At 55.8% G+C, this 22,940-nt stretch overlaps 1 protein-coding gene across 20 annotated transcripts in view; it reads left to right on the top strand.

Annotated features, from left to right (window-relative positions):
• Positions 1-22,940, top strand: part of MAST3 (microtubule associated serine/threonine kinase 3) — a 39,108-nt gene that overhangs the window by 8,655 nt on the left and 7,513 nt on the right. For 2 of the 20 annotated variants that reach the window (XM_077859417.1, XM_077859399.1), the window contains exons 3-21: positions 631-720; positions 8,677-8,765; positions 8,845-8,917; positions 9,100-9,120; positions 9,678-9,792; positions 10,201-10,361; positions 10,544-10,619; positions 10,920-11,129; positions 11,213-11,314; positions 11,603-11,735; positions 13,513-13,574; positions 13,981-14,066; positions 15,118-15,326; positions 15,980-16,118; positions 19,548-19,680; positions 19,885-20,050; positions 20,643-20,744; positions 21,439-21,561; positions 22,398-22,507. In XM_077859417.1, the coding sequence (XP_077715543.1) occupies positions 631-720; positions 8,677-8,765; positions 8,845-8,917; positions 9,100-9,120; positions 9,678-9,792; positions 10,201-10,361; positions 10,544-10,619; positions 10,920-11,129; positions 11,213-11,314; positions 11,603-11,735; positions 13,513-13,574; positions 13,981-14,066; positions 15,118-15,326; positions 15,980-16,118; positions 19,548-19,680; positions 19,885-20,050; positions 20,643-20,744; positions 21,439-21,561; positions 22,398-22,507 (2,200 nt within the window). Of the gene's footprint in view, positions 1-167; positions 341-630; positions 721-5,802; positions 5,990-8,676; positions 8,766-8,844; positions 8,918-9,099; positions 9,121-9,677; positions 9,793-10,200; positions 10,362-10,543; positions 10,620-10,919; positions 11,130-11,212; positions 11,315-11,602; positions 11,736-13,512; positions 13,575-13,980; positions 14,067-15,117; positions 15,327-15,979; positions 16,119-19,547; positions 19,681-19,884; positions 20,051-20,642; positions 20,745-21,438; positions 21,562-22,397; positions 22,508-22,940 lie in introns of those variants that run through there. The other 18 variants (XM_077859410.1, XM_077859409.1, XM_077859402.1 and 15 more) reach the window with 18 other exon arrangements.

The following is a 22,940-nucleotide window of genomic DNA, read 5'->3' as shown; positions in this document are numbered from 1 at the left end:
CGTCGTCCTCCGGGAGGGGGTGACACCCGCGGCTCCAGCCTCCCGCGACCCGACTTTTCCTGCTGGGCTGGGCCTGCGCGCAGGTGCGGGGTTCGAGCCCCGCCCCGGGGCGGAGAGAGCCCGCCCCCCGCGCCCCCAGCGGCCCAGCCTCAGCGCCGCGTCGGTCGCGCCCGCCGGGCGTGCTGTCCCCACGTCCGCGTCTGTGGGTCTGTCCGATCGCGCCACGGTCGTGACTTGGGGGCCACCAAGGGGGCTTTGGCACCCGGCCGCGTAGACGCAGCCCCGGCCTCGGCATGAAGTCTCGAAGGGACAAGCTGCACATCCCGGCTCTGACCCTTGAGTGAGTGCTTGGGGGAGAAGCGGGGAGACAGGGTGGAGGGAAGAGAGACCGACGACCGCCCTTCCCCCGCGTCTCTGTTTAAGTCGCCCAGAGTCGCATCGCGCCGCCTCCGGGGAGCCCTCCGGGGTCATCTGTCAGGCCCCGCCCTCGCGGCCTGCTAGAGACCCAGAATTCCGGGCCTTGGGGCCCCTTCTCCCTAAGGGAACCTAAGTCCTGATACCTCTCCGGATTTGGCCACACGCAGCGGCCACCACCACCAGGTTCACGGTCCCCGGCCTCTTTCTTTGCAGTCTGTCTCCGAGCAGCCAGAGCCCATCTTTGCTGAGTCCCAGCAGCCCCTGCAGCCCCTGCAGCCCCTCTCTGGGCTTGCACCCCTGGAGGTAAGTGACAGCACATGGGGGCGGGGCTCGGACATTGCCCTGGCACCCTAGAGCCTCGGAAGCTGCCTAGACCCAGCCTCCTCCCTGAGGTACTGTGGGCTGGTGACATCACCTCTCTGGGCCTCAGTTTACCCCTCTGTTAAATGAAACTGCTATCCAGACTCAGGCCTTGATAGGGAAATTCCATTTTCAGCCATAGCCAACAGGTCCTCCCATCCCACAGGTGGCCAAGGTGAGGCCAGAACTTGAGCTATTGCCCAAGGACATCCCTGAGACAGGTGCTGGGTTCCCAGCCTGCTTTGGGCCCTCCCTACTGAATCAGCCTGGCATTCCAAGTTAGGACCTCAAGGACCCTCCCCACACCCACCTCAGCTGGCCAGAAAGCCCCTCCCACTGAATGTACAGACAGATGGACACACACCCACCCCATGGCTAAGAGTTCACTGTTATACCCCTGTGCCCTGAACTAGGCAAAGTGATGTAGGGAAGAATGAACCAGCTTGACTGAGGGCCAGCTCTGTACCAAACACCTTATTTCCTCCACAACCTCGGGAGGGAGGTGCCCTTCCTGGCCCCATTTCTCAGCTGGGAAAACCGAGGCTCAGAGAGGAGACACCAGTTCTCCTGGTTCAGTATGTCTGGGGACCAAACATCAGGGCCAGCTTGCCTGCCAGAGTCTGTTGAGGGTTTGAACCACCTCACCCCAGGTGACTGGCACCTCTCAGGGTCTTGTCCCCTACAGGGGGGACACAGGAGGGAATATCAGGGTTATCATGGACTCTTCGCACAGCTTGGGAAAACTGCAGGGACGGGGCAGATGTGTGAGTCAGTGATGCCTGGAATTAGAGGGCCCATCAATCATTTACACCTCAGTATGAATGAGCTACTTAGATTCTTTCCACAGACCTTTAATGAGGAAAAGAGAGAACAATTTGGAGCCCACAGTGGGTGCTGATAACAGACGGTTCCTTCATTAAGTAGGCACCTACTGCAAGCCAGGTGCTAAGGGCATAGCTGTGAACAAGATTAACATAGCCCCTCCTTCATGGGGCTATCAGCTCTCAGGAGGTGGGCAATGAACGAGTGGACAGACAGGATGCATTCAGATGGTGGCCTCTTGGGGGTGTTTTAGTCAAGGCCTAGGCAGAGCTAGGAGAGAGTCACCAGACAATGGGAATTGCACTTGCAAAGATCCTGAGGCAGCACCAAGACTTTTAAAGTCTCTGTGGCTGCCTTGGGGGAAGAAAGTTCTGCTGGGGGCAGGTGACAGGAATGGAGGTAGCAGAGTCAGGGAGGTGGCTAGGACATCTGGGTAGGAGCTGGTGGAGCCTGGACCAGGTCAGGGTGTCCAGTGGGAGACAGGGACTGCTGTACCCCTCATTTAGGGAAGGAAGAAACTCAGGACTTCAGAGTGTGTTGTCCATGGGCATCCTGAGAGACGGTCGGGCCAAGTCTGACACCGACCCCTTGGATTCTACCTCGGAAGAGGACAGGATGAGGGGAGGGACCTGTTGGCAGCCGCTGAGCCAGTCTTACCAGGAGCAAATGGAGGCAGAGTTTAGGGCTCTGAGCAGAAAAGACTCCTCACCCACCACCAGAGGGCAGCAGAACCACATCACCTTGGGCCAGGCAAGGAAATGGGTCCCTAACTTCCATGCCCCAAGCACCCTAGGAACAAGCCCACATTTGTTCCCTTCTCCTCCAGGGCCCTGTGAGTCTGGCCCCTGCAACCCCACACCTCCTCCCTGTCTGTCTCCCCATCTGGTTCACCCAACTCTAGCCATGGGCTTCCCGGGCTGCCAGAACATAAGCTGGTCCAGCCTCAGGGCCTTTGCATGTGCTGCCCCTCCACCCAGAGCTCCATTTCCTTCTTTCTTCATTTGTCAAGTCTCTATCAAGCCCTCAGATAGGAAGCTTTTCTGAACCACCCTATCAGGGCCTCCCAAGCCCCAATTATATCCATTACATCTGTCCATTTCCCTCATGGAGACTGCATCATGAGTGTGATTTCCATGTTTTCTTGTGTGATTATTGGGTTGCTTTTCTCACGCAGAGGTTTTGGGGCCCCTTGAGGGCCAGACCTGGATCTGTCCTCTATCCTAGGGCAGGGCCTGGTATACAGCAGATGCTCAGTTAATGCTTGTGGCAAAGTAGGTAGGAGGGCTCTGCTTGTGATGGTGGTGGTGGTGGTGGTGGTGGTGGGTGCGAGGTAATTGGGAGAATGTGGTGAATTTGGCCCTCTCCCACAAGGTCGCAACAAGAAGCATTGTCAGAAGTGTTCCCTCTGGGGCCTTGAATGGCAAGGACAGGAGGAATTTGCATTTTTATCTCCAGGGCACTAAGAACCACACAGCAGCATATGGGGCTGGGAGGGGTGCGCACAGTGTATGGGCAAGGGGGGAAGGGCTGGGGTGGTCAGACCAAGGAAGGGTTGGGGGTAGGGGTCTGTATGCTCACTAGTGCTTTGCCATTTACACAGTCACTAGCACAAGCAGAGGGAGGCAGATCCTGAGTCACAGACAGGGTTAGGATCTGAGCCCTAGGAGAGGGATTCACCCAGAAGTGTGGTTTTACTGTAAAGGCAACAAGGAGCCATGGAGGGTGTATGAGTCGGGGAGGGATGTGGTCTGGTGGGCAGTGGGCTGGTGCCAGAAATCAGTGGCTCAGTCACCCTTTCATGGGAGGCCTTTGCCATGGCCACAGGCGCTCTGGATTGTCAGCTGCAGCCCTGTTGTGCAGAGGAGACCAAAACTGAGGCCAGATGGGCGTGGGAGAAGTGACTGCTGGGGATGCCAGAGCAGTGGGTGTAATGCGGGGCATGTAGGTGGTGCAGGGTGCAGCCACAGCTGGGATTGAGCTGGGTGCTTCCTTTACTGAATGTGCAGCAGTGTCCCTGGCACACATGGTGGGGAGGGTTCATGGGCACAGCATGTCAACATACGGTGACACGAGACCGTGACTCCATCCCTACTTGGGTCCCCAGACCTGAGGATCTTGCATTCCCCGCATGCAGGAGGCTCTGTCCCTGGCATGTGACTCATACTGAACACCCTTAGGTCATAAGTGACCACTTCCATCCTCCCTTCCACATCTGGCCCCTTCCTTGGCAGGGCCCATCCATTGACCTCAAACATGTTCAGAATCTACCCACTTTTCTTACCCTGGTCCAGGCTTCAGTGTCCCCCTCCCAGACCTTGTCATAGCCTCAACTAGCCTTCTGCCATCTGCACCCCTGCCCCTGACAGCTCTTGTTCCCCATGGCAGACGTGGTGGTGGTGGTGGTGGTGGTGTGTGTGTGGGGGGGGTGGGGGGTTGTTGACAAACAATTCAGATCACACCCTTCCCCTGCTCACACATTCTGCATGGCTTCCCACTGGTTCTGCTGTACAACTGCAGTCGTCTTGCAATGCATGAGGCTTATGTGGTAAGCCCTGATGGCATCTTCCCCTCAGTCCTATCTCAGGACCTTTGCACAAGCTGTGCCCTCTGCCTGAAACACTGTGTTGCATGGCTGGCTCCTCTTCCTTCTCAATGTCTCAGCTGGCTATAGTGTCACCTCCTCAGAGAGGCCTTTGGGCTAAAGTCATCCATTGCCAGTGTTACCTCTGTCCCTTTCCTTTCTTGACTTCAGTGTTTGAAATTACCCTAATCATTTCATTGTTTCCTATTTACCCTCTGCCTCCCCAACTAGACTTGGGGCCTCTGAGGGCAGGGTCCTCACAATTCAGCAGAGGGTCAGGCACACAGCAGCTGTTCAATAAATGTTGAGTGAGTGAGTGACCAGAAATGGGTGTTTGAGACCCAGGCCTGGGGGACCTGGAAATGGAGAGCATTCTGGGATGACACACCCAGTAGATACCTGAGAGTGACACTGGCCATGAAGACAGGATGGGGAGTCTCTTGAGATACCCAAGAAGCAAAATTAGTGGCAAGAGGGTTGGGGAGAGTTAGGATTATATACCAGGCAGGGGCAACTCTCTTTGCCTTCTCTTCTCAGATGTGGGGTCTGGGCTTCAGTGTCAGGCCTAGGTTGGTTCCCAAAGTGTCATGTGGCCTGTGAGGGGGCTACTATTAGGGTGATACTATCTCTGTCTTCTGGGGCTGTCATGAGAGGAAGAAGCATTAATTCACTGCCGACTGTTCGAGACAGTCCTATTTCCATGGTGAACAAGTACTGTACTCCCAGCACTTTCTGTGCCTCCAATTCTATTCCATTTTCAGGAGGAGACATTTGTAGATGGAGAATCAGAGGCCTGGAAGTTAGCCTGATGCTAACATTTATCAAACATGTATCAGGCACGGTAGGTGCCACCTTACATCTAATTCCTGCAATCATCCTGTCAGCCCAGTTTCCCTTCCATTTTACAATTGAGAAGACAGGCCTGAGAAGTTAAATTAGGTGTCCCCTGAGTCCTGACTATACTCAGGCTGATGGCCTTTCCATCACAAAGGCAGACAGAGCCTGTCAGATGCCCCGACTCAGTTTGCTAAACATGCCCTTTCTGCCAGGCCATTTTGGGAGATGCTGGGACCCCCCAAGGAGTCCAAGAGAAGACAGAGCCAGACACGCAGGGAAAGGAAGGCTTCCCCGGAGAGGGGACGCTGGATTTTGCCAGGCAGGAAGGACATTCCGAGAAGTGGAGCCTGCGTGGGCGCGGTAGCATGAGCCAGCCCAGACAGTTGGATAGTTCTCAAGTGCCACACTCAGAAGGGGTCAGCGCGGGGGGAGAGAGGGAAAGGGGGACGCGCGAGCAGATTTACATTCTGAGGGAAGGGGGCCTGGTTCCACCGTCTAACCCTGCCAGGCGCCGGCGCCCCGCCCCCGCTGCTCGCGGCCCTGGCAACGCCCCGCCCCTCCGCCCGCGGCCCTGGCAACGCCCAGCCCACTAGCCTGCACGCGGGCCCGCCGGCTTCGCTTCCGCGTGCTCGCCCCGCCCCGGCCGGCCCCGCCCCCGCCAGGCCCCGCCCCCGCGCCCGTCTGGGCGGGGTTCCCGGCCGCGCTCTGGGGCGCGCGCTTCCTCCTCGCCCCCTACCCCCAGCCCCGCGGCGCGCACCCTCTGCCCCGCTCGGCGGGGCTCGCGGGGCCAATCCGGCCGCGGAGGTTAGCGCCCCGCCGCCGCCGGCTGCGCCCCCGCGCCTCCCGGGTCTCGGGCGGCGGCGGCGGCACAAAGAGAAGCAGCATGTCCGACCCCAGCTACTGGACGGCGGTGGCGGCGCCAGGCCACCGGAGCCGCCTTGCCAAGGGCGCGCTGCTGCAGCGCTCCAAGAGGTAGGGGCACCGTGCGGGCTAAGGAGCGGCGGCCGGCCAAGCAAACACGAGTTGCCAGAAGTATATCCCGGCGGCGTGGCGAGGGCCGCTGTGTGCGGCGGCAGGGGGAAGGGGGAGGACGCTTTGCGGTCAGGATAGTCGCTGGGGGCCCGGACCCCCTCCTTTCGCCCCTCGTAACCCGGAGTTGGCTGTCGGCCCGCCGGGTTCGCAGCTAGGGTGGTGACACGGGGCAGCAGGGGGTTGGGGCCGAATCAGGATTCGAACCTGGGTCTGTAGGCCTGGGCAGCCTTGGGGAGGATCTTCTTGGAAAAACTGAAGCTTGTCTGTCCCTGGGGCCCCCTCAGCGGAAATATTGTTTCAGAAGCAGATATTTGCTGCACGAGGCTAGCGTGCAGGTGGCGTGGCAGGAGCGGGTAAAATCGTGTGTTTACTGGGTTTAAGCCACAGCAAAGCCTGGTCTGTCTTGGACTCTCTGTTTCCCCTTCTGAAATGCAAAGGCCAAGTAAGGGCTGTGGACTTCACAGGACTTGGGTTCATACTCCAGCTCAGCCACTGCCTGGCTGTGTGACCTCAGGCAGTTCCTTAACCTCTCTGTTCTTGGGTTTTTCACTGGCACTGGGTTGGGGCATTCCTATAGGGGAGCGCAGGCAAAGGCTGTGCACTCACGGCAGCTGCTAAAGGACCCCGAATACTAGGTTCAGGGCATGGGCTTAGACTCCTCTTCTCCTTCTCCTGTAGCAACAGAGGGCTTAGGGCACCCCAGCAATCAGGTGGAGGCAACTGGCCTCAGGCCAGCGTTTTCTGGCATATTGTCACTCTGTGTTGTTCCATATGGGTGTTTATCAAATGGCTAGGTGGCTTCTTGGGGTCCTGGGCCTTCTCCAGGGAGGGCTGACCAAACAGTGGACACCTGACAGGTGCTCGGGAAGTGAACAAATGTTGCCCAGTTCCCCCTTTAGAGACCTCAGATATGCCTATGTTTTCAAGAAGGCCCTGCCTGAGCGCAAGAGGGAGGTAGGCCAAGTGTTTTTCCCAAAGGCTGCTGCTGGTGACAAATGGTGCAGCGTGGGGCTGAGGACCCAGATGAGGGCTGGGAGAGGATGTGAGACCGGCGGCTCTATGGGTGGGGGGTGGGTGTTAGCAGGAAGTTTTGCAGGAACCTGTGGGTTTCACTTTTGCTTCTGCACATCAGCCTACAGGACAGCTCCCTGTGGCTGTTGACATCTGGCCTCAGTTTCCCAGGCTGGGCAGGGGGTGCAGGTGGTCTCTCCCACCTTCAGGGTTGTTGGGATGGGCAAATGGTGGCTGAATTCACTGGGGAGGTGTCGCCTGCCCTCCCGCTGTGCGTACTGGACAGCACTGTACATGCTCACCACGGTCTACCTAGTGCCGGGCCCGAAGCTGGACGCTGTGTATGTAGTTCATCAAACCTTCCTGGCACCTCACAGATGAGGAAACTGAGGCTTGGAAGAGCAGCTGCACATGGAGCTGTGGGCAGCCTGGATCCCTCCTCCCTGCCTGTCCTATTGCGTCAGTTGGCCAGTTGCTGACCACGCCGTCCCACGCCTTGGCCTGCGCGGTGCCTTTTGCCGGGGACACCATCACTGGCCCCGTGAGGCCCTGAGGTTTCATCTCTCCCTCCCTGAGCCACTGAGCTGCGTTGGCGGCTCAGAGTATGTGGGCTGATGCACTTGTCGAGAGAGCGAGGAGCAGAGCCGTTGCTGGGCGACTGCGCTGGGGAGGGAGGGGAGACGGTGTTGCTCTCAATTTCCCTCTACCAGGGCGGGGGCTGGGGCCAGGGCCCGATGGGAGAGCCTGGGCAAGGGTGGGAGTGGCCTGGGCAGGGGGCGAGGAAGTGGGGTGTCTGGAAGTCAGAAGGGAACTGAGAGGGAGGGAAATGTGTGGGCAAAAGTTAGGAAGGATGGGACCTGGGATGCCTGGGTGGCTCAGTGGTTGGGTATCCACCTTTGGCTCAGGTCGTGATCTCGGGGGTCCTGGGATTAAGTCCTGCATCAGGCTCCCCGTGGGAGCCTGCTTCTAACCCCCTGCCTACATCTCTGATTCTCTCTGTGTGTCTCTTACGAATAAATAAAATCTTTAAAAAAAAAAAAAAAAAAAGGATAGGACCTAACTGTGCAAGATGCTGATTTGTGGGTTTTTAAGGGTCAGGTTGGCATTTGCGGGGAAACTGGGGGAGGAGGGTTGCCAAGAGATTGGGGCAGTGGGCCTAGGAAGGGGTATATGGGTTAGAGTGGGGAACTGCCTCAATTCACTTGTGAGCTCGAGGGTCCTCGCCACCCTCTGCCTTATCTGCCGGTGTTCCCGGCAGTGGGCCTGGCAAAGGCAGAGGTTGTGGGGGTGGGATGGTGAACACAGAAGCATGGGAAGGCGAGCCGGGGCTCCTGGCCATGTGCAGGGTCCACCGGGAGGCTACAAGGGCTTCATGCCACCGCTGATAATAACAGTGGTTTTCATAATACGTAGTATTTGTCAAAAATGACTACCCCAGGCCTCAAAGGCTGGGCTAGGGGCCACTCAGGAGTCCAGCTAGGGCCAGAGTGGCAGTGGTCATACCTAGCTTCCCATCCTGCCCCAAGGCCCGTGTGTATGCTCTGGCCTGGGCACACAGTCCTCCGAGCCCTGAGGCCTGGGCCGGCGCCTGACCTTGCCCCCACCTCTCCCGACAGCTGCCGCAGTGGGAACCGCAAAAGCCTGGTGGTAGGAACACCCTCACCAACCCTTTCCCGGCCCCTGTCTCCGCTCTCAGTCCCCACAGGTGAGTGTGGGAACAAGCAGGCAGGGGCAGTGTCCTGTCTTTGCCCTCCCTGACTCAGTTTCCCCTGCCGTCTCCTCAGCAGGCAACAGCCCCCTGGATAGTCCTCGGAATTTCTCAGCTGCATCTGCTGTGAACTTCCCTTTTGCCCGAAGGTGAGTGAGTGGTCACTGGCTTGGAGGGATGGTGGCAGTGTGGCTGGTGAGGGGACAGGCAGGGGCATGCGCTTGGTGGCTGGACCTGCCTCCTTATTCAGTTTTTCCCCTCCCCTACCCCCTGCCCTCTGGTGGTCTCCCTCTGGCTTCTGCCCCTGGCAACCATGCACGGCCTTCTGCAGCCACATCCCACGCGTGGACAGGTAATTTCAGGGAGCCCTTGGGGAGGAGGAGGGCACGCCTTCCAATCTAAAAACTTTTTTTTTTTTCCAATCTAAAAACTATTAATTCACCAAAAGTCACTAATTCACCTGATGAGAGCTGATGAAGGATGTGTTGGGTATAGGCGCTTAAATGTCATTTGTTCGCTTAGTAACATTTATTCAGCACTTCCTCTGTGCCATACCCCCTGCTGGGGGCTGAGGAGGCGAGGCTGGACTTCGGCCCTTGGGTTGCCAGTCAGGCTGGTGGGGGTGACCAGCAGATGTCCCAGCAGCTGCAACTCAGGGAAGTCAGAGCTTTGATGGGGTATGCGCTGGCAGCTGGGTCAAGGAGGACTTGCCAGAGGAGGTGTCTGCAGGACGAGGAAAAAACACAGTGGACTTGTTCACCTTGAATCTCTGTTCTCAGCCTTTTCAGAAGCCCTTTCCCTCCAACAGGGCCATTGTCTGCCAGCCATGGTGTCTGTCCTTAGTCCCTGTGGACATAGAGCCATGGCGGCCATGCCTTCCTTCCAACTATTCTGGTTTCTCCTCTCTAGGGCTGACGGCAGAAGATGGTCCCTTGCATCCCTCCCATCTTCTGGCTATGGAACCAACACGCCCAGCTCCACCGTCTCGGTACCCACAGTCCCACCTTGGCCAGCAGACAGGCGGGTGCGAGGTGGGGCGGGACACGTCTTTGGTTTTTATCGAGGTTTGGATAGCTGTCCAGTCAGCATATATTCTGGCTGGCCCCTCTGTGCCCCATTCTGGGCAATGCATGGGTCCCTGAAAAGACTCAGCCTCCATCCCCCAAGCCCCTAGTCTGAGGGACACAGACATCCCCATTCCATGGGGTTTGTGCCTGGCCAGAGAGAATCTTGGGGTCACCTAGGGAGGAGGCAGGGAGGCTTGCTGGAGGAGGGGGCATCAGAGCTGGGGTTTTGAAGGATGCATAGGAGCCAGGCAGGCGTGTATTGCCACCTAATGACCAGCAGACAGCCTGGGCCTTGATGGGTAATGTTGGGGTTCTGGCTTTGGCGCTGACTGTGAACTCGTGGCCCTGATACCCCCTCCTGCCAGTCGAGCTCATCCTCCCGGGAGCGCCTCCACCAGCTTCCTTTCCAGCCGACGCCGGATGAACTATGCTTCCTGTCCAAGCATTTCCGCAGCTCAGAGAGTGTGGCTGATGAGGAGGGCGGCCACCGCTCACCCCACCTCCGCCCCCGTTCCCGCAGCCTCAGGTGGGTCTGGACCTCTGACCCCAGCCCCTCCCTGGACTGGCTTTGGGGCCCACATTGTGGCTTCTCCTCCATCCTGCCCCTGCCCCTGTCCAAGCTTGGCCACTGAGCCTTGACCCTTCCCTGGACTGGGCCTCTGGTCCCATGTCACAAGCTAACTGTCCGTCCACCCCTCCCTCCCCCAGCCCGGGACGCACAACAGGGAACTTCGACAATGAAATCGTCATGATGAATCATGTGTACCGAGAGAGGTTCCCCAAGGTGGGCAGTGCCGATGGCCAGACCGTCCCTAACTCCCTTCCATGTAGTTATCCCTCCATGGCACTCTGTCTTCTTGGCTCTGTCCCCCATCTGTCCATTTCTGTCTGTCCCTGTCTCTCTGTCTCAAACCACCCCTCCAACCTAGACATATTGCTTCTCCCCCTCCCCCCTCCCCCACCAGTTTTCTGACCCCATCACCCCCATCACCATGTCTCTCTCCCCAACTGTCTCTCTTGCCCCATCTGTGTGTTGCTCCCCAGCCCCGTCCAATGACCAGGTTGCCCCGTCCACCCTGCCCAGGCCACGGCGCAGATGGAAGGCCGTCTGCAGGAGTTCCTTGCTGCTTTTGCGCCCGGCGCCCGGCTGGCCTTGGCTGATGGCGTCCTTGGCTTCATCCACCACCAGATCATCGAGCTGGCCCGAGACTGCCTGGCCAAGTCCGGAGAGGCGCTCGTCACCTCCCGCTACTTCCTGGAGATGCAGGAGAAGCTGGAGCGGCTGCTGCAAGATGTACGTGGGGGGCGGGGGTCTGGGGTCCCCAAGAGGGCAGGACCAAGGGCCTGCAGGTGACACCATCACCCACCTGCCCCCAGGCCCATGAGCGCTCCGACAGCGAGGAGGTCGGCTTCATTGTCCAGCTTGTCCGGAAGCTGCTCATCATCATCTCGAGGCCAGCAAGACTCCTTGAGTGCCTGGTGAGTCTCTGCACATGGCCAGGTGTGGCGCCCAGCAGAGTTGAGGCCAGGTCCCTGATGGTGGTGCCGGGATACCAGAGAGTTCCCGCTGGAAAGAGTCTGGAGAGGGACACAGGGTACCTCCGGGCCGGGGTGGGCTACCTTCCCTGGGGAAGCGTGGTTAGGAGCCAAGACTCAGAGGGGAGGGTTGGAGCTGCCACTCAGGCTGCCCCAGGCAGAGGGAACCGCGTGTGCCAGGGCCTGGAGGTGGCACCAGGCGCCGGCTTACCAGGCTCTCTGCACGTGCAGGAATTTGACCCTGAGGAGTTTTATCACCTGCTGGAGGCTGCTGAGGGCCAGGCCCGAGAGGGCCAGGGCATCAAGACGGACCTGCCACAGTACATCATTGGGCAGCTGGGTCTGGCTAAGGACCCCCTCGAGGGTGAGCTGACAAGGGAATCGGGTGAAAAGAGAAAACCAAGGTCTGTCAGGGCAGACCTGTGATTCAACCCAGGCCCAGGGACTGACCTCACGCTGCTGTACTGTCCTTTGTCTCTGTGGCCCTGCCCTCAGACACTTGTAGGGCCCACTGTGGGAAAGTGCCTAGGGTTCCTGGGTCTGACAGCTCCACATCAGACCCTCTGGCTTGCCAGGGTCCAGGAGCCTCAGTGTCTTCCGGTGCCAAGTTAAGATGGGCCAGGGAGCGAGGGAGCCACCATTAGCGAAGGCATTCAATTCACATCATCCTACAAACTACAAAGTGCTTTCCCGATTTCATCTGATGGTGGCCCAGGAGGTGGACTCGGAATCAGACAGGGCAATCCATGGGCTTGACCAAGCTGATCCAGAACTGCCCCCAGAAAGCTGAGGCAGGAGAACTGTGACGTGGTACCAGGGGGGCATTGAACTTGGATCTGATGTGGTCGTGGGAGGCTCTGGGAAAAGGTGATGTGTAAGCTGAGTCCTGGTGGTTGGAGAGGCGAGCAGGTACAGATCTGGGCAAGAGAGGGGGTGAACCAGGAGGGGGAAGGGTGAAAGCAAAGGCCCTGAGATGGAGCTGTGCCTGGTACGTGGGCAGAAGAGCGGGGAGGAGGGTGTGGCTAGAGCGGAGGAAGCAGGGTAGCCGGGAGGAGGTGACAGTGTTGACAGGGCTTTGCCACCAGTGGCCACTGTCCTTCTAACATCATTGCCATGTGATAATGGGCTGCCATTGTCCCCATTTGAAGCTGGAAAGACTGAGGCTCTGGGCAGATGAGGTTGAGCAGGGATTCAGACCTCAGAGGGGAGCCCAAGGCCAGACTGTTCGTAGACTTGCTGTGTGGCCACGGCTGCTCAGGCGTCCGAGGGAGATACTGCAGGTAGCGCTGTGGGTGGCCCCAGTGTCAGAGGAGGCAGAAAGTGGCCAGGCTGTTGGAGGCTGAGACGATGGGGCAGATCATGTACCCAGTGCCCCCGGGGGGAATCCATTGAGTAAAAGGGGCTGTATTCAAACCAAGGCCTCCCTTACCCATGAGACTCCACTGTCCCATCCCAGGCCTGCCCTGCAACCATGAGACACTGTCTTCATTGCCATCATCACAGCTCATGTTCACCAACCACTCAGTTGGGGCCACTCCTCCGCCAAGCCCTAGGGCCAGAAAATAGGAGTGGGGGCTCCCTGGGCCACACCCTAAGCCAAGGAGGATATTAAGAGCCAAGACCCAGAGGGCCCATGTCACAGCCTGTGTTAACAGGCCCAAGGCTTGGAGCCAGGATGATGGCTGTGCCGTTCTGAGGCTGGGCTTCCCACTGGTCCTTCTATTTTATTTTATTTTATTTTAATTTTTATTTATTTATGATAGTCAAACACAGAGAGAGAGAGAGGCAGAGACACAGGCAGAGGGAGAAGCTGGCTCCATGCACCGGGAGCCCGACGTGGGATTCGATCCCGGGTCTCCAGAATCGTGCCCTGGGCCAAAGGCAGGCGCCAAACCGCTGCGCCACCCAGGGATCCCCCCCACTGGTCCTTCTAGAAGTCTTCTCCGTCATTGCTGAGTCTGGCCTCCTGGGTTTGGCCAAGACTTGGACCTAGTAGGGGCTCAGTGGTGGCATCATGGGAGCTAGTCTGGGAGGCACCATGTCCCCAGCCCGGAATGAGCCCTGGAAGCCGTGGGAACTCTCTAGGGGATGGAGGGGCAGGGCATGGAGGCCCAATTTGAGGCTCCTCCCTTGTCTTACAGAGATGGTGCCTCTTAGTCAGCTGGAAGAGGGAGGACAGCCCCCAGCACCTGAGTCCCCAGAGGTAAGTCACAGAGCTTTGGCACTCTTGCCTGTCTTGTTCTTTTCAGGGTAGACCAGGCAAGTGTGGGAGAGGCTGGGTTTGTTGAGGTTTTGCATCTAGTAGGTGCTTAATAAATGCTTGTGACTTTAGGGAGAAGGTAGAGGCAAGTGAGACTACTCTGTCATGGCAGTTGGGCAGGACAGGGCTGGAGGAGGCACTGGAAAGGGAAGTTTGGAAAGATGTATAAGACTTTTCTGGAAGGAGGACATGACTTGAGCCAAAGCTCAGAAACTCAGAAGCTGAGCTGGAGAAGTTTGGAAGGAGGAAGTAGCATCAGATGCCAGGCCCAGTGGTTAGGACTTGAGGGCAGGGAGAGCCTGGCCTGCTCTGAGGTGGGGCAGGACCCTGACCCCTTCCCACCCCCCAGAACCGTGCCCTCGTCGGCCCATCACGGAGGAAGCCATGTGAGAATGACTTCGAGACCATCAAACTCATTAGCAACGGGGCTTACGGGTAAGTCCTCAGGTCTCCCATAGACCCATTTCTCAGATGCCCATGGGGGTGCCCGAGGTCCAGGTGGCCCCTGAGTGTGGAGGTAGGGAAACTGGGGCTTGAAGAGGGAAGTAGAGATGCGGTACAGCCAGGCCAGAGCCTCAGATGGGCTCATCCATGGTCTAGGCTGGTACCTGCCCCAGGTAGAGGGAGTTCTAGGTATTTCAGGACCACGCAAGGAAAAAGGTGGCCACACAGTGGCAGTAGCGTGCAGTGAGCATTATTTTAGTGCCACTTTGACAGATTCATGTGGAGATGGGGTGGGAGGGGGAGTCCTTCACAGGACAAGGCTATCCTGAGGGGGACTGGGAGAGGGGGCTCACGTGTCTGGGTAATGTTGTTCAGTAGTGTGGCCAGGAGTCTGGGTCAGACGCTCCAGCAGGCAGTAATGGCTTGCGGTCCTTATAACCCAGGGTTTACCTTCTCGATGGCTAGTAAGTTCGAGGCAGTTTTACTAGATATGCAAACCTGCCAAGTTCTCAACGGTAAAAATCTGTTCATTTTGGCTCTGTGTAAAGCAGTTTGAGCCAAGTGCCAGGGGGCTTTTGAGCTAAAAGGTCTCAGTCCGCCATGAAGAAATAACTTGAGGGCCATCTTTGGCTTTTTGGGTTTTTTTTTTTTTAAGGTTTTATTTATTTATTATTTATTCATGATAGAGAGAGAGAGAGAGAGAGAGAGAGGCAGAAACACAGGCAGAGGGAGAAGCAGGCTCCATGCAGGGAGCCTGACGTGGGACTTGATCCCAGGACTCCCAGACGCGCCCTGGGCCAAAGGCAGGCGCCAAACCGCTGAGCCACCCAGGGATCCCCAATCTTTGGCTTTTTGATGTGACACCAGGAAGGGCAGCTTAGACTCGTAGGGTGGCTGCTTTTGGAGAGAGGCTAGGTAAGGAGGAAGGGTATCCTAGATGCAGGGTACAGCACAGATAAAGGCCTGGGAGGTTGGGTTCTAGGCCCAGATCAGTTCCCATTGCCCACTGGGGCCTCAGTCTCAGGCCTTGGCGCACCCCCAGGGCTGTCTACCTGGTACGGCACCGAGATACACGGCAGCGCTTTGCCATCAAGAAGATCAACAAGCAGAACCTGATTCTGCGCAACCAGATCCAGCAGGTCTTTGTGGAGCGTGACATCCTCACCTTTGCCGAGAACCCGTTTGTGGTCAGCATGTTCTGCTCCTTCGAGACCCGGCGCCACTTGTGTATGGTCATGGAGTATGTGGAAGGTGAGATCACCAGGGCTTGTATGCCTCCAGTGACAGGGAGCTCACGATCTACCTGAAAGAGAGTCTGTCCTTTGACCAAGCTGGGGTCTGCTTTGTCCTCCATGGGGTCCCAGCCTGCCTTGGGGGACCCTTGGTTTGTGGAGGGGGGCATCCTGAGGGGTTGGGGCTGAGGGAGCTCAAAGAGGCGTGTGAGGGTAGGACCCTGGGGTATAGGATAAGGATGAACATCTTAGGCAGGGGGACCGGTGAGCAGAAGCCTGAAGGCCAGAAGTAAGACCAGGGAAGGGAGAGAGATGTGGCACAGAAGGGCCAGGATGGTTGAGGGCAGGAGGAGTTGTGGGGTCAAGTTTGCAGTTTCAGAATGAGCAGGGCCTACAGGTGAGTGCAGGCGTGTGCATTGATCAAGGTGCTTCTGAGCAAGGAGAGAGAATGAGCACTTAGGAGATACCAGCTGTATACAGGGTAAGGAATTGTGCCCTCACAGAGCTGCTGTCCTGCCAGGAAGAATCAGGAGTCAGGGTTTGCCCTCTCTCCCACCCTTCTCGGCCCCCCTGGTTCTGTACAGACGAGGGACGTTTTCGAGGAGGTAGGAGGGGTAGGGGCAAGGCTATAGAACCCAGGGCCCCTGTGAATGCATCTGTGCCCCCCCACAGGTGGTGACTGTGCCACACTCCTAAAGAACATGGGCCCGCTGCCCGTGGACATGGCCCGCATGTACTTCGCTGAGACGGTGCTGGCACTCGAATACTTGCACAACTATGGCATCGTGCACCGGGACCTCAAGCCTGACAAGTGAGCAGCCTGGGGCCTGGGTGGGGGGCGGGGGTGCAAAGAGGCTAGGGGTGTGGGGCCAGGGCTTCAGAGCTCTGCCTGTCTGGATTCGGCACCTGGGGCCCCTGGTGACAGGAAGACACAGAACAATGGTAGTGTTGGGCACCTGGTGTGTACAGAGGAGAGCAGGCACTTAATAGGCACTTGCTGTATGCAAGGGAAGGATAGCACATGTATGGAGGTGCTGCTAGGCAAAGAAAGGATGTGCACTTTAGGATGCCCAAAATATACAGGGGAAGTGATTGCTCACAGAGCTACTGCTACATGGGGATAGAACGTGCACTTAGGAGGCACCATGTATAAACAAGGAACCGGGATAGGCCCTTTGTAAGACCTAACATATGAATGAAGAAAGGGACTGTGCATGTCTTGAGCACTTGTTGTATGTTCGTGCAGGGAAGAAAGGAAGAGAACATGTTTATTGAGAGCCTCGATATGTTTATTTTACTCTAGCACCTAAGAAGCACCTGCTGCATGCCAGGTTCCCTATGGGTAACTATAAGACATGTGTGTGAATGATCCTTCATGCTATGTAACTCCTGCATAATTTACGAGGCACTTTTGTCTACATTAATGGAGCAACTGCTGTTTATAGAGCAAGAGGCTGCTCTTCTATCAGGTGCCCTGTGGATACCCGGCAAGAACCTGGAATTTCTCAGGTTCTTGCCTTGTGGGGGTGTGAACATAAATGTCAGGAAACGGCATGTTTTCAATCATCTGGCAGTTTGTGAGTAGCTTCGAAAACAAAGCAAATGTTTATTTGGCAGCTGCTGTATACCTGGGCGTGTGTTCATTTTCAGAAACCCAGATGGTAGTGTGACTAACTCCTCACACACTGGTGACCCTTTCTGATTTTTATAAGCACATTTTTAAAAAGTCTGGTGCGGGGGCGCCTGGGTGGTTCAGTGGTTGAGCATCTGCCTTTGGCTTGGTCCTGATCCCAGGGTCCTGGGATAGAGTCCCACATCGGGCTCCCCGCAGGGAGCCTGCTTCCCCCCCTACTTATGTCTCTGTCTCTCTCTGTGTCTAATAAAATAAAATCTTTATAAATAAATAAGTAAATAATCTGGTGCATATTCATAGGGCACCAGCTTCGTAAGAGGTGGTTAGAGGAACAGTTAGTAGGCTATGGCTGTGTGCCAGGCCCAGAACACTCCAACTGCCTTTTTCATAAAGTTTTTGTTCTGAGGGCAGCATTGAGTACCTACTGTCCATTTCTCAGCTGAAGAAGATACTTGCTCTGTGGAGGTGGGAACAGAAGTGTTAAGAGACCTGCCTGTTTCCAGGGCATCTTGTAGTTTGCCAGTAGCTCAGAAGATAAACTGTGTATTTGGCACATGCTGTATAGCTGGGCCTCGGTGCTCAATACTCTAAGGATGCTCTGTGCCCATCAGACCTCGGTGGATCATCCTAGAGTGGGGTGGGGTCTTCCAAGTTTCTCAGGTCAAACTCCAAGGCAGGACCTGCCCCTTGCCCCTCCCAGGCTCAGGACCCTCATCTCCAAAAAGGTGCAAGCAAGCGCCCTGCCCCTGAGGGCTCAGTGAGGTAAGCACACATGACAGGTGCTTAAGAAAATAAGAAAAAAAAATTTTTTTTTCACTCTTTGGAAAATTTCAAATACACCTCAAGTGTATTCATTTTCTAGGGCCATAAGAGCAAAGTAGCACAGAGAAGGGAGCTAAAGCAACAGAAAAGTATTCTCACAGTTCTGGAGGCCAGAAGTCCAAGATCAGAGTATCAACAGGGCTCCCTCTGAAGGCACCAGGGAAGGGATCTCTTCCAGGTCTCTCCCTCAGCTTCTGGTGATTTCTTGGCTTGTGACAGCATCACTCTGGTCTTCACATGGTGTCTGCCCTCTGCATGTCTGTGTCCACATGTCCCCTTCTTTTTTTTTTTTTTTTTAAGATTTTATTTATTTATTCATGAGAGGCACAGAGAAAGAGAGGCAGAGACAAGGCAGAGGGAGAAGTAGGCTCCATGCAGAAACCCAATGTGGGCCTCGATCCCGGAACTCCGGGATCATGCCCTGAGCTGAAGGCAGATGCTCAACCACTAAGCCACCCAGGTGTCCCTACATATCCCCTTCTTATAAGGACACGAGTCATAGCAGATTAGGGGCCACTGTAATCTAGGATGTCCTCATCTTAACTGATTACATGACCATCCTCTCTCCAAATAAGGTCATATTTGTACTTACTGGGGGTTAGGACTTCAACATGTGAATTTGGGGGTACACAGTACCCAGAACAGAAGGCCCCAGTGCTCCCCCAACCCCTCCATTCCCCACATCTATCCTGATTCCAACACTTGGCCAGTCCTGCTTTTTCCCCACTCCCAGATCCCCTCTTCTCCCCCATGCTGGATAATTTGAAGCATATCCCAGGCATCATATCATTTCATTTGTAAAAAGGAAAAAATTGTTCTTAAATAGCTCATATAGTCACTGTCCAAGAAATGAGTGTTTTTTAGACAGGCGTATGCCCATAGGAACTCCAGAAATGTTGGTTGTCTTAACACTGGATGGCCCCAGGCCTGCTGTAAGCCCTTGGTTTTCACTGCACCTGGCAGGTACACCAAAATGGTTTTCCCCGGCTGCCATACATAGTAGCTGCTCAAGAAATATCCCTTATTTTTAAAAATAGTGGCTGCACACAGTAGGTAAACAGAGTTGTTTCTTTATACAGTCGAGGTATGCAGGATGTGCCAAATAAATGGTTTATGAAACATCTTGGATATAGACAGTGAGTTCTCTAGGAATTAAGCAGCAGGTGTACCAGGAGGTGCACGAAAATGTGACTTTATAAAGATGATGCGTATGATTCTATCACCTAGCCAAACGTTTATATACTTAAGCTGATGGGAAAACTTGAACAGCAGGGTACATGGTAGGTGTACAGGTTTTTGAAAGTGGGTCTTCTCATGAGGTGCACAGAAATATTTCTGTGTGTAGCAGTTGCTCGAGGTATGTTCGTTTTCCAGCAAGGAATGAAATACTAAGTGCTTGCAAAGCGATTAGTTTGTTAAAAAAAAAAAAAGAAAGGACACACATACAAAAATATATAATAGATCCACCCAGTAGGTGTTCAGATGTTTTAATGCATAGTGGGGAGATGGTGTGATTCTCAGGAAAATTTATATTTGAGCAGTGGAGCATACAGTAGGTACTCAGTAGCAATAGCAGACGCATCCAGTAGATGCACCAAGATGTTTGCCAAATTTGAAAGACCTACTGGATCTTGTGATAATGTGCCCGTGTTGGGGAAGTGCTTTCAGATCCCTTGTGGGGAGTTAAGCTGCCCTGGCTGGACCCCAGCCCGCCTGGGATAGCACCAAGTTCTGGGGTGGCATGAGTGACCCCCCAGCTCTGAATGCATCCCCCACCCCCCACAGCCTGCTCATCACCTCACTTGGCCACATCAAGCTGACCGACTTCGGCCTGTCCAAGATTGGGCTCATGAGCATGGCCACCAACCTCTATGAGGGCCACATCGAGAAGGACACCCGGGAGTTCGTGGACAAGCAGGTGTGTGGGTGGGCAGGTGGCCCTGGGTGCGGGACCGCCTCCCTCTGTCTAGATCCTGACCCTCAGGACACGGGGAAACTTTGCAGCACAGAGGAGAAAATGCACTGCCCCGCTCCCCGCCGTAATTCTCCATCCCTGCTCCCAGCCTGGCCGTGGCCTCTCGAGTCGGAGGCCATCCTCCTTTTCCTGTTCTGCCCAACCCAGGTGTGCGGGACGCCTGAGTACATCGCACCCGAGGTCATCTTCCGCCAGGGCTATGGGAAGCCAGTGGACTGGTGGGCCATGGGTGTTGTCCTCTATGAATTCCTGGTGGGCTGTGTGCCTTTCTTTGGAGATACCCCAGAGGAACTCTTTGGCCAGGTGGTCAGTGGTGCGTTTCCCCCACCATGGAGTCTAGGCCCCCCTGGGGCTCTGGGTGGCAGTTTTCCCCACCTGTGCCAGGGAAGGGAGCAGCTCTGTGTGTGGGTTGGGCACCTACAGTGTGCCTAGCCCCGACCGAGTGCTGGGTACACAGCCAAGGGCGAGACAGACAGTGAGGGAGATACATAAGCAAATTACGGAACATCAGAGACAAAAAAAGGCAAGGCAGGGAGAAGCGGGAAGAGGGGAGGGGATGGAGGTTCCAGATGTGGTGTGGGCCTCATTAAATGGGGGAGGGGGGTCATGGAGGCCTCGCAGAGGAGTCTCAAGAGGGAGCCACAGAAGTGGAAGATGGGGTAGGGGCCTGGTAGAGGGGTACAGCCAGAGCAGAGGCTGTGGGGTGGGACTGAGCGTGGTGTGTTGAAGGAACAGAGGAGGCCGATGGCTTGGTGTGCAGTGAGTGAGGGGAGGTGGTTAGAGGGGCTGCGAAGGGTTATCCTTGCCTTCTCACTCCCTCTCCTATTTATTTTATTTTACTTTAACGCTTACTTTATTTTCCTTTATTTAGTTTATTTAATTTTTTTCCCCTCTCTTCATTTTAGATGAGATCATGTGGCCAGAAGGGGACGAGGCCCTGCCAGCTGATGCCCAGGACCTCATCACCCGGCTGCTTCGACAGAGCCCTCTGGACCGTCTGGGCACTGGTGTGTGAACATGGGGAGTGGGGTAGGTGGGTGGGAGGGGGGCTGGGGTAAACAAGCGCTCTTCTTGAGAGGCTACATGATCTTGGGGACTTGGGGCTAGGGTTTTGAAGGATCCATAGAAGTTCACCAGGACCTAGCATAAGACCTTGAAGAAATAACAGGTAGCTGGGGCTGATGTAGACAAGGGGCACTGAAGCTGAATATGGGAGCCTGCTAGGTCACCATGACCTGTGTCCTAAGGTCCTCAAAGGCCCGGCCCTGTGGATCCCATTGTTCAGAATTCCCTAGCCACCTAATTAATGGCTAAGGGATTATTTGAGATTCACGCAGCCACTAAGGTCATGTTCATGAGGAAACTCAGCTGCTGGAGAGGACCATGGGACGTGAGGCTGGGAAATAGGATGCCTTCACACTGTCAGCTCTACTGCATGGAGTAGAAATGCATGGAAAAGGCCCAGGAAGGAAGCCCTCCTAGGACTCTGGGGTTTCTCTGGGTGGTGGGATCTCAGAATCCACTGGAGGAAAGATCAGGGCCTGGGTTCCAGCCCCAGCTCTGTCCCTGTCTCAGACTCTGAGACAGCAGCTGCTCCCTTCGTCGTCTCTATGGTTATGTGTTGGCCAAGTTCTGGCTCATAATTGGCCCAGGGGGCGATGGGGACAGGGACCCGCAGGGCTGAGCTGGGCATGTCTGCAGGTGGCACCCACGAGGTAAAGCAGCACCCCTTCTTCTGGACACTGGACTGGGCTGGACTTCTGCGACACAAAGCTGAGTTTGTGCCACAGCTCGAAGCTGAGGATGACACCAGCTACTTTGACAGTAAGTGGGGACTGAGGGGGCGGGCTCTGCTGTCCCACAATTGCCTGAGACAGGGAGGGGGGGTGACTGCCAGGGTCCCCACCCAAGCACCTCGCCCTGACCTGGAGCTTCTGACTTCCTGCACTTTCTGAGAAATGAGAGCATGTCTGCTGGCAGCTGTGCCCCTGGCTGGTTTCCTGTGCATCTGGGTTCAGGAGGCCACGCATCCTCCTAGGTTGTGGGAAGGGAAACCGAGGCACTGAGTGTGGCATCCCTAGCAGTTTCAGCCTCCGGAGTGTCCAGCCCTGACCAGGAACAGAGCTCTGTCTATCACCCAGGAGGGTGGGGTGCTTTGCTGTGTTTGGTGGAGGGAGCCCCTCTGATACTGTGGGGGGCGCTCAGACAGATCTTCCTCTGCCCGCTTGGGGCTCCAGCAAAACAGATGAAACACCCTTGGTTTCCAGCACCACCTTCAGAACTTGCTGTGTGACCTCGGGCATGTCAGCAGTCCTCTCTGAGCGTCTGTTTCCTCTTCTGAAAAATGGGGAGCATCCTTTTAAGATGCACAGTATTACCTAATTCTAGGTGACCCATCAAGGGTGAGGATACTAAGGGCAGACACAAGCATTCCCACCCAAGATCCCACACATTGTAGGGACACAGCTGCGGTTTATTGCCAGGTACTCACTCTGCCACTCAAGCCTCCTGTGGTCTCTAAATACACCAGACAGGGTCCCACCTCGATGCCTTTGCCCTGACAGTGTCTCCTCTCCTGGGACACCCTCCCCACACCAGCCCACAGCCTTTGCAGCCACCTCTGGGCCTCAGGTGGTCTACATGTGCCTTTCCTCCTGCAGCACGCTCGGAACGTTACCGCCACCTGGGCTCTGAGGATGAGGAGACCAATGACGAGGAGTCATCCACAGAGATCCCTCAGTTCTCGTCTTGTTCCCACCGGTTCAGCAAGGTGGGCCCAGGGCCCTAGACCCCTTGAGCACTCAGGAAACGTATCTAGCACCTAGAAAACGTTGCAAGATGTTCTGTGCGGGGGGCCTTCTACCTTTTTGTTGTTATTATGGTAAAAATACATATAAGATTTACCGTATTAGCCATTTTAAACTGTACAGTTCAGCAGCATTTAGTATATTCAGAATGTCAGATGCTCATCACCTCTGTCTAGCTCCAGAACCTTCCTGTCACCCCAAAGGGAGTCCCCGTTCACCTGAGCAGTCACTGCCCTTCCCTACCTCCCCTGGCCTCTGACAACCACCAGTCTGCTTTCTGCCTCTGGATTTGTCTGCTCTGGATATTTCACCTAAGTGGAATTACACATACTTTGGCCTTTCGTGTCTGGCTTCTCAGCACTCAGCACGATGCTTACATTTTTTTTTTAATTTTTA

This window comes from Canis aureus, chromosome 19 (assembly GCF_053574225.1).
Source record: "Canis aureus isolate CA01 chromosome 19, VMU_Caureus_v.1.0, whole genome shotgun sequence".
NCBI lineage: Eukaryota > Metazoa > Chordata > Mammalia > Carnivora > Canidae > Canis > Canis aureus.
This window is presented reverse-complemented; position numbering and strand designations above follow the sequence as displayed.